Source organism: Ricinus communis, chromosome 7 (genome assembly GCF_019578655.1).
Source record: "Ricinus communis isolate WT05 ecotype wild-type chromosome 7, ASM1957865v1, whole genome shotgun sequence".
NCBI classification, from domain to species: Eukaryota; Viridiplantae; Streptophyta; class Magnoliopsida; order Malpighiales; family Euphorbiaceae; genus Ricinus; species Ricinus communis.
Window position 1 is genome coordinate 18,568,779 of NC_063262.1, and position 11,218 is coordinate 18,579,996.

Here is an 11,218-nt window from a genome sequence, read left to right on the forward strand (position 1 = left end):
GAATTTATATTATAAATTTGAGTTCTTTAAGAACTCATATTATAACTTTTAGTTTATGAAGAATTTGTATTATAAATTTTAGTTCCTATAGAACTAGTATTAATTTTAATTCATGAAGAACTAATTATACAAGTAACTAAGATATAATTTCTTGAAGAAATTTGACCCTAAGTTCTTAAAGAATAAAATATCTTTAAATCTAGTATCTCAATTTATTAAAAAATTAATATTTTAATATTTCTGAAGAACTAAATATATCAATCCTCTAAAATACCGATACTAATTGACGTATAATTTATTTTTATATAGAAATGTCGAATTTGACAAAACTCAGATTTGTGGAACTCGACAACATGGACAAGAATTATTTATCGTGGATACTAGATGCTGAGATACATCTAGATGCTATGGGTCTTGGAAATATAATTAAAGATCAAGAATCTCTATAAAATTATACTAAGGTGATCATTTTTCTTCGTCATCATCTTCATGAAGCACTGAAACTTGAATATTTGATAGTTAAAGATCCATTAGTTCTTTGAAAAAATTTAAAAGAAAGATATGACCATCATAAATCGGTCATCCTTCCAAAGACTCGTTATGAATGAATGCATTTACGATTATAAGACTTTAAAATGGTAAGTGAATATAACTCTGCAATTTTTAGAATTAGTTCTAAATTGAAATTATATGGAGGAAATATTACTGACTATGATATATTAGATAAGATATTTACTACTTTCATGCCTCAAACTAGCTATTATAAATTTTTACCATTATAGTTGGTTTCTAGCCGAGAGCTAAATAATCTCTATTTGAGAATTTTGGATATATTGTATATGTCAAATTGACCCTCTACATTGCACAAAAATATGACCTCAAAGGAGATTGAGAATACACATTGGATATGAATCCCCATCTTTAATTAAATATCTTGAGCCATTAACGAAGAATATCTTTACTTTGAAATTTAATGATTTTCGTCTTAGTGAGGCTTTATTTTCTAAATTGGAGGGGAAAAACAAGCAATTAGAGAAACAAATTATTTAGAATGAGCCATCATTAAATCATCTTGATCCTTAATCAAAATAATATGAATTTAGAAGTTTAAAGAGTCATCCATTTGCAAAATATAGCAAACCAATTGCCAGATGTATTTTATGAAATAAAAAGAGTTACTAAATCTCATATACCAGCTGAAAATACTCCAATTAGAATTGATGTCCCAATAGGACAATATGTTAATATTATATTAAATAAATCCATGACATGCCAGAAGCGTGGTAGGCCACTCGGTTCTAAGGATAAAAATCTAAGAAAGGAAAGGGAACAAAATAATCAAAATGACAATTCCAAAATCGATGTTTCTGAAAATCTATAATGGAAGACGTAGATAATTATGTAACCCCAGAAGAGGTTCAAGTGCTTGAAGAAGATGAAAACAACAAGATATCAATCAACTATGTCACCTCAGATAGGAGTTACAACTAAAGTGAAATTATTGTCAATAATGCATTTACATATGTACTAGCAATTGATATTGCAATAAAAAGTGAGGACATTAAACCTAAGCTCGTCATTGAATGTCAACAAAAAAATAATTGCCCTAAATCAAAAGATGCAATCGAAACAAAATTAAACTCATTAGAAAAACGCCAGGTCTTTAAACGTATTATTTTAACACTTGAATATATTAAGACAGTAGGCTATAAATGGAAACTTTTTACGTAAACGCAATAAGAAAAATGAAATTGTGAGATACAAAGCATGACTTGTAATACAAGGGCTCTCGCAAAGACCTGCATTGATTATGAAGAAATTTATTCTCCAATTATGGATGCAATTATATTTAGATTTTTAATTAGTTTGGCAAGTTTAGAAGGACTCCATATGCATCTTATGGATATCGTTACATCTTATTTATATGGACCACTTGATAATGACATTTATATAGAAGTTTTTGAAGGATTAAAAATGCCTAAAATATGTAGCTCAAAACCTCGAAAAATATATTCAATTAAGCTACAATAGTCCTTGCATGGATTAAAACAATTTGGACAAGTGTGGTATAACCGTCTTAGTAAATATCTTTTGAATGAAGGATATACCAACAATTCAATTTGTCCATGTATTTTCATTAAGAAAATAAATTCTAGTGCTATAATTGCAGTTTATAGTGATGATTTAAACTTTATTATAGATTTCTAAAGAGTTGACAAAAACAATAACTTATTTAAAAAATGAATTTGAAATGAAAAATTTGGAATGAACAGAATTTTGTTTCGACCTGCAGATCAAACATTTATTTAGAGAGATTTTTATTCATCAGTCAACTTATATTAAAAAAATATTAAAATATTTTAATATAGATACATCTTATCCAATAAGTTCTTTCATAATTATTAGACACTTGGACATGAAAAAAGACCCTTTTCTTCATTGGAAAGATAATGAAGAAATACTTGGTATGGAAGTACCATATCTCAGTATTATTAAAGCATTAATATATCTTGCTAATTGTAAATGACTTGATATAACATTTTCTGTAAATTTGCTAGCAAAATATAGTTCATCACCAACTCGAAGATATTGAAATAGTGTGAAACAAGTTTTCCGTTTTTTATATGATACATCATATATGAGTTTATTTTATTCACAAGACTCAAAGTTAGAATGAATTTGGATATGCAGATACTGAATGTTTATCTTATCCACATAAATCTTGATCACAAATGGGTTACTTGTTTATATATGGTAGCACTGCTATATCTTGGCATTCTACTAAGCAAACTCTAACTGCCATATCATTTAATCATATTAAAACATTGGTAAAGCACGATGCTAGTAAAGAATACATATGGTTGAGATTTATGATACAATATATTAAAGAAACATGTGATTCCCAATTTAATAAAGAAAGTCCAATAATATTGTATGAAGATAATGTTGCTTGTATTGCATAACTTAAAGGCAATAAAGGATGATATATTGAAGAAGATAGAACCAAGCACATTTCTCCAAATTTCTTTTTCACACCACTTTTATAGACATAAATACAGATTCTCGGGATAGAAATAGCAAACAAATTAAAGACCGGTACAAAAACCACTAGTTGGCAGTGCAAATATTCAAGTTCATATGATGATAAACCAAGAAGAGCAGACCAATAATTTCCAAAAAGAAAAAAAAAAAAAAGATTAATTAGTCTTTCTGGTTTACTGGAACAGGCTCCAGCAGTAAGGGGAAAAGACGTCCCTTTGTTTCATTGCCTGGGACGCCATGTCCATCTCCATAATGGTAAAAGAACTGAGCTGCTCGAGCAAGATTTGGATTGGCATGTATAAAAGTATCCTGGAAAGGATAATTACCAAGCATTTCCTTATTCATCACTTTCCATGCCTCATGCACTAAATCATTAATGTGGTCGCGAGCAACATTATCTGAAACTCCAGTTTCATTCATGTAGCACTGGATTGATTTTAGATTGTCCCCTCTTGCCAATTCATCCTAAGCATAAAAACATAACATTATTTTATCAAGATAGAAAGGATCTTTGTACATTATGTTCAGCCATGTAAATCATAAATGATATGATTATTTAATCCTGTAAACGAGTGCTTAAGCATACCGATGAAGTTCCCAAATCGTTAGTGAGACGGAGAACCAGGGAGGAGCAGCGCATAAGGCTTGGAAGTTTGTTTATGTAGTCCAATGCCTCCACAGTTATTTTATCTGCCGTGAGGAAGTAGGAAGAAAATAACATAAGGGGTGCTGCTATTGAAACAACTGCATTGTCAAGATACTTCTCTAGTGTTGGTTTGTATCCCTTATGGTACCACTTCGCCTCTACAAGGTATGCCTTGCAGAGGTTCGCCCACTGCAATCACAGAAAAGGTTGAATATTTGGCCTTCTGGATTATTCTGTAATGTATAATTAAAATGATATATAACATGCACGTTACCGTTTTGCTTAGATATGGTATAATATTGAAGCCTTTCTCCCTTATGATTGTGTAGCCAATTTCGTTGCCTGTATTGTACATAGCCAGGAAGATTGTTCTGATCGGATCAGGAAGCTTGTCAATTCCATTGACATCCCACCTGGAAATTCAATAGAAAGTTTGATTAATAAATTAACCAATAAGTTTTAGTCCTTACTGTCGGTATAATCGAGATGCTCCATCTGATTCTTGGTTTCTATCAGTTTTACTTATTATGAAATTGCTAAAGGAAAATATTTATTAACTTCCAGTATTAAATTTATTAAATTTATTATGATCATTATATTTTAATATTTATTTTAATTTCAGTGAAGTTATTAATTAAATTTATTAACACAGCATAAATCATGGTGATGATAATTAAAGAAAAAAAGAAGAAAATGAATCAACATTTTTATTAATAAAATATTATTTTGATGAATAATTAAATTGAAGTTAAATTAAAATTAATATTAAAATAAGAAACTAAAATGAAAGATTTAGAAATCAAAAGCTAGATTTAATGACAATATTTAGTAAAAAAATCAGGGTAAACCTGTCAACAAAATCTGTGAAGAGCTCCAATTCTTCCAGAGAACCGTAGACGTCGTAAACATCATCTATTGTTGTTATTAAACATATAATTTTTGTACCCATTTCTCTGAATAAACCAAATTGTGGCTCAAAAGCCATCCCACAGCACCAATAGTAATGCTCCACTAGCCTGTCTCGGGCAAAAGCCATCTTGTTTAATCCCAGATCCATCCACCACCTAGAAACATTTACCACACTTGGTCTTACTTAGATCAAAAAGGTGCAAGCTCCTATAAAAAATTAAAATTACAGAAGGATGTGGTCAAATAAATACCTTGCCAATTTGCTAACCTCCTTTTGATGAATAGCTTGTACCATGTTGAATTCCAACTTGGCAAGTCGAAGTAAAGTAGGGTTGAGGTGTTGCTCTTGCTCATAAGTATCAATGAACCATCTGGCTTCCATCCTTGTCAGCCTCCAATGGACAGGCATATCCAAAGCATGCTCTACTTTCCTGGCCAAGCTTCCACACAAGGTTCCCTTCAGGTCCTTCAAATGTCCAGTGCTGAAGGCCTTGGCTTCATCTATAATATCTTCACCTTCTAACCCAAAGAAGGAAGCCTCATACATACTCAACAGCCCTTTCACATCCTTGCATAGTGATGCCTTGAACTTGCCAGTCTCATCTTTGAACCTCTCAAACACATCTACACAAATGTTTTTTGGAATAAAGAATGAAGAAAGATTGATCATTTTGCCATTTTTTAAACACCACAGTATGTGTTTCCATTGAAATGACCAACTAATTCATACGTATGTGCACATAAATTTCCTTCAATTAAAGTTTAAAGACAAAGGAAAATTTTATTTCTTTTAATATTACTTCAAGTGATGTCAATTTTTTTCTAAAATAGAGTATGATTAGTTATCTCATGAAAATGATGGATAAAAAGTAAATTTTTTGAGTAATTCCATGCGTCTCTCTTTTCAATTAGTAAAATAAAAAATTAATATAATGTAAAGACAAATATTTAAAAATTAAGTCGAAATAGTAAAAATATGTGTTCTTAGAATTAAATATTTTAAATTCAATTCTTTTTATTCCGTATCAGGTAGGTCAGTGATTAGTTTTGTAATGAATATAAATTAGCTACTATCCTTTATTAAATAATTTTTAGATCCTTTAATGAAAAAGTATAAAAAATGTGCTATAATGAATAAAGGAATTCCCCACAAATGTAGAGAGGAGAATTACTATTTAAGCTAAATATTTAAAATTTTATATTTTACTCATATATTTTAATACACATCTACTTAAATTTGCTATTTAATTATCTGACTTTTAATATTTAAATTTTATTACATATTATTCAAAAATTAATAATTTACTATTAAATATATAATAATTGTTATTTTAGATATATAATAATAAAAAGTGAAATAAAACACTGTTTAATTTTGATATCTTGATTCAGTTTTTAAAACACTGTTTTTATTTTTAAAATTAAATAATCAGTAATGAATATACACCGATAACATGTCAGAGGGACATGATGATAAACTTATGTTATAAAATAAGTCCACTAAAGAAGAAAGTGCCTTAATTTTGAAAAACTTTTTATTTTAACCAAATTTTCTATTGACAGCAAGATATCCATCAACAGCCTGAAACGACAACCATCATCTGTCCGGACAAACAGTAGATGTGTTCCTGAATTTTTATCAAAGGCCCAAAATATCCATTCTTTTAACTCTTTCAGCAATTTAACCCAAAATTCAGATTTAAGCATCACATATTATAAGAGAGTGATTTAGCACTTTATTGTTAAATATAGTACAATAAATATTTTCTTGGGACTCCATTTATGTGATAAATTATTCCACCCCATTACTTTCACCATTACTAATGACAGAAAAAGAAACCATATAAACACCTTAGAATATGTAAAGTTTTGCTATAATAATTATTCAAGACTTGACTAGAGAAAGAAGAGATATCTCAAGTAAAATTAAAATATTTAAAATTAAAATCTTCATTTTGTTAATATTTCTTTTATTTGCCTATTATCATTTAGTCACTTTTTGCCAACCGGAAAAGACAAATGAGGGAATCATAGTTTCTCTTACTTCCATTACCATATATGACTGCTTTTCCGTTTGAAGACTATCAGCAAATGGGTGATACCAATAATTCATATTTTTATATTTATATATTTTATTTTACTTTTTCTTATAAATTTTAACAGTTTTTATTTATTCCATTATAATTTTCTTATTTTTTAAACTTTTACCACTAGAAAAAAATATAATTGAGAGTATTTATTTTAAATTTCATCAAAACTTATAGTGTAGTCATTAAGCTATAGAATTGAAACTTGACTTTATGGATGTAGATAACTAAAATTAACTTATTATTTTATTTAAAAAAAAAAACTGTTTTTCTCTTATTTTATTTTATTACTCTTTAAATAAAGAGTGTTGACATACAATACATATGTAAAGGTCCTGTAGAAATGCCTCGCAGGAATTGATTGATGAAAGATGCTTTTAAGGTTTGTTGCATTTTTTTTTTTTCATTAATCAGTTCTCATATAAATTTTAAAATGTTACTTTTATAATTTTAGAGACTACTCCCACATGTAATTAGCCACAAGTTTATTCAAAGAGAAAACATATTAGACCATAAGAACTTCTAACAATATATATATATATATAGTTATAGTTATCTTTCAACCGAAACCTGAATGTAATGGCACGTACCTTTGGAAACATCATATCCATGTTGTCTGAACAACCTATACCGGAGGGCAACAGAATAAAGTTCGTCATTACCATCACTACTCGCATTTGAATGCAAACTGTGTAAAGCATTTTTTATTTCCATCTCAAAATGGTACTTCAAACCTAGCCTTTGAACTGCATCAACAAGCTCAAGCTTAGCCAAGGGCTTCATCTCTCCATTCATAAGACTCTCCCTCACTTCCTCCTTCAGCCCCTCAACCTGTCTCCTATATTTATCCTCCTGTAACAGTAAATGTGTGTGTATAAGCTTACAATATTAATGCATTAAATAAAATAATTGTAAATAGGGTTAACTTTGTCATTTACAGAGTCATTGGCAGCAAGTGACTGCAAGAGATGATCATAATCCCAGGCACTTGAGGGGTAGTTTGCCGAACGTCTTGTCGTCAGAGGATCTTCAATGGTAATAACATCACTGGAAAGGCACCGGATAGACACAGACTTGTGGAGTTTTGTGGTGGGCTGAGGTACATTTTTTGGCAGATGGAAAGCAGGAAGACGAGTTGATGTGAGAAGAGCAGGTGAGAATGAAAAGGTGGTGTGGAGAGCCATAACTTACTAGCTCTTGTTTTGGCAATGACAAGGTTTGTAGACTGCTTGGCTTGTCATAATGCTAATCTATTCATATGTATATATAAATTTCTTAGGTATTTCTTGTGTAGTGTACTTAACTTATTAAATGAGTGAAATATACTCTAAAATAATAATTTACATATATATAAAATTTATAATTACTCTAAAAGCTTCACTCATTTAACGATAGAGATAGAGTAACTTACACCAATATAAAACCCTGAAAGAGGATCTTTATGGGGTCTATTATTTCTGATTTACTTTTTCTTTTTTTAATACTATTATATAAATGGGAAAGATTTAGTACAATCTCCTGTTCATAAAAAGCAAAACAAAAGAAATGGGCTTGAGATTTAATAAGAACCAAAACATAATCTTTTCAGAAAAAAGAAAAAGAGCCAATAAATAATTTTAATGTGAAAAATAATAATAATAATAATAATAGTAATAGCCAAATGGAAAAAGAACTTGTAGTGCTTCGGTGCTTCCGACTTTATCATAATCATACATGCAATTATTGAAGATTTGGACAGAAATGACTGTATCTGATTCTGCAAGAATTGACCGTATCTCAGTAAGCAAATATCAAATTCGCGTCCTTTTCCACAAATTAAATTAAACACCTAATTACTAATTAAATTATTAATTATATATATACCAAACTTCTAATAGTTATATTATTAAATTTAAAAAAATTATTTTTATTAATTTATAATTATTACTATATAATAACTATAATAGATTTTTGTATTTTTACAGTAAAATCTTAAAAATATTATTTAAATTTTTAAAAATAAATTAAAAATATATATATTTACTAAAATTTAGAAATTCACTAATAAATAAATATAAATTAAAAAATATAATATTTATATATTAAAAGTAAAAAATATTTTTAAAAAATTTTAACTGATATTTTGAGATTGAAATTTAAATATATACTTATATTAAAAAAATTTAAATAATTTTTCATTATACTGTAAGAATTAAATCTAAATACTTTTTAAATTTATTAGATTGATTCTGAATAATCTTTCATAAAGTAATTATATGAACATATATTAAATATGACTTCCATAATAAATACAATTATTAGCAAATATGTTGTGAGAAAGCTAATTCTTGTTATTACTTCATCAAAAAATAAGAAAAATAATCATTATAAGAACAACATCAACCATAATAGAAATATTTAAATATTAATCATATCACAAATTTCAAGAAATTAAATGGTAGAAGTCATCGTAAATTGTAATACCGGAATTTTTTCTTAATAATGATTATATTAATAATAATTAATAAATGAATTTTTATTTAAATTAGTTTTATTTTATTTTTATTTGGTTTAATTTGAAATGATTTAATAGAAATTTTAATATTAGACAATTAAATGAGTTATTTTTCTATATCCAATTAGTTGGATCTTTAAGAAATTAATTAAGTAAATTATTTAAGGAATAAATTATATTTTTGGTTATTCAAATTTTTTTCAAATGTATATATATATAAATATATAATTATATATTGGAGAATTATGAAAGAATTTGTAAAGAGTGTTTTTATAAAAGAATTTTGGAAAAATTGGTATTTTAATTAGCTAGTGGTATTTAATTTTAAGTTGGAAAATATTTAGCAAATTGGCTATTTAATTTAATTGTGTGTTAGGACTAAATTGGAAATTTATTTTGAAATAAGGATTAAGAGTATAATTTTATTATTATGGGGTTTTAATGGAAATTTGTAAGTTTGGTATTTTTGTAAATATGTAATTATGTATTTTCAATAATTCTAATTTGGCTCAAATTAATTAGTTAGGGGCTTAATTGAAAGGCTAAAGGAAAGTTTAAAGGTTAATTGGAAATTTTGCATGATGAAATTGTAAATAATTAAGAAAGTTGAGGGGCTAAATTGTAAGGAAGGAAAGTTCAAGGGCCTAATGTTGATATGGAGAAGAAAGAAAAGGAAAGGAGAGGCGTCGGGGAGAGAGAAAGGAGGGCGCTGGGAAGAGAGAGAGAGAGAGAGAGAGAGGCGGTGTGTCCTTCCGCGACGACCGGCGTGGCAGAGTTTGGCCATTCCGTGCTTCCGACCTTTCGACCATTCTCGGTGGCGATCGGCTCCCCTCCGAAAGAGCTTCCTTTTGGCGGTGGCGGCGTCGGTTTTGGTGGTCGGAGGAGGGAGTTCTAGCAAAGTGATGGCAGCTGCGTTTTCAGCTTTTCCGGCGAGCTCCGGTGGAGGATGGACGATCGGAGGACGTATCCTGACTCTCCTCAGCTTAAGCTTCGCAATGGCACTAGTTTCGTGGCGATCAGACTCCGTTTGCGAATCGACGGCCGAGATCGTCCGCAAATCACTCCAAACGATCGGGGGTCGGATCGAACAATCAAAAGCATGGATCGTCATCAGTGCGTCGTTTCGAGTCTGATGGTGTGTTTAGATCATCGATCGGACTCCGGCGGCTGGAGGCGAGTCGACCGAGCGATCGAGCGTTTCAGTAATTTTCTTTGGCCTGCTGATTTAATAATTCTTTGATTTAATTTATGCTTATTGTTTTATGTTGAGTATTTGATAATATTTGTGAGTCAAAAATAATTGTCTGTTGGTTGCCTGCCTCGTGTTTTGTGTTGTGTAGCGGAGTCGGGAAAATAGTGATGTCTGGGGACCCGACTCCCGTTGTTTTAAATTATTGGATATTTGAAGTGTTTTTCTAGCAGGTCCTGGATCCGTTTTATGGGGGGATAAATGTTCGTGTTATAGGGGAGGTTCTGCCGGATTTTCGGTAGAATTCTCCCGAGTCGAGATTTTTAGACAGTCAATCCTAGGAATCTAGGCCTAGGATTAATGGTTAATTTTTTCCGCATTTTGATAAATTATTTTCTGTGATTAGATATCTGTCTGTTCGGCTCACTCAAACCGAGGCACCGGAGCAGAGCTAGGAGGTCGCCAAATCTGTGAGTTAAAGTCACTTAATCATTGCACTATTGCTAAATCTGAATTTAATATACTATTTTAGAAATTTATGCTTAATATGATTATTAGTATCGCAATATAAATAATTTCACTTGATTATTAATTATTGAAAATAATATAAATATTATTATTAGTAACGTTATAATAATACAAATATTATTATTTTTCGACACGAATTGCACGTTGCCTTACCCTAAATTTTTAATCTTTATTTCGATATGTGTTGAATGATTTCATTAGATAATGATATTTATTAAATGTGATGATTGCATTTTGAAAAATGTGGCTTTCGTAGAACATGCCACTTGGTGGGTTACATCAGGACCGCGTGCGCACTGGTAATGATTATGGACATAAGATTA

The 11,218-nt window shown here is 29.6% G+C and overlaps 1 protein-coding gene across 1 annotated transcript; it reads right to left on the reverse strand.

The window, feature by feature from the left end:
• Positions 1 to 2,946: 2,946 nt before the first annotated feature.
• On the reverse strand, positions 2,947 to 7,935 carry LOC8276874 ((+)-alpha-terpineol synthase). Its single transcript, XM_002515643.4, has 7 exons — positions 7,623 to 7,935; positions 7,275 to 7,536; positions 4,849 to 5,221; positions 4,537 to 4,752; positions 3,963 to 4,101; positions 3,629 to 3,877; positions 2,947 to 3,507 (listed from the first exon to the last, which is right to left on the reverse strand). The coding sequence occupies exons 1-7, from the start codon at positions 7,866 to 7,868 to the stop codon at positions 3,202 to 3,204; spliced, it is 1,791 nt and encodes a 596-aa protein (XP_002515689.2). The 5' UTR covers positions 7,869 to 7,935; the 3' UTR covers positions 2,947 to 3,201.
• Between the last annotated feature and the right edge of the window lie 3,283 nt (positions 7,936 to 11,218).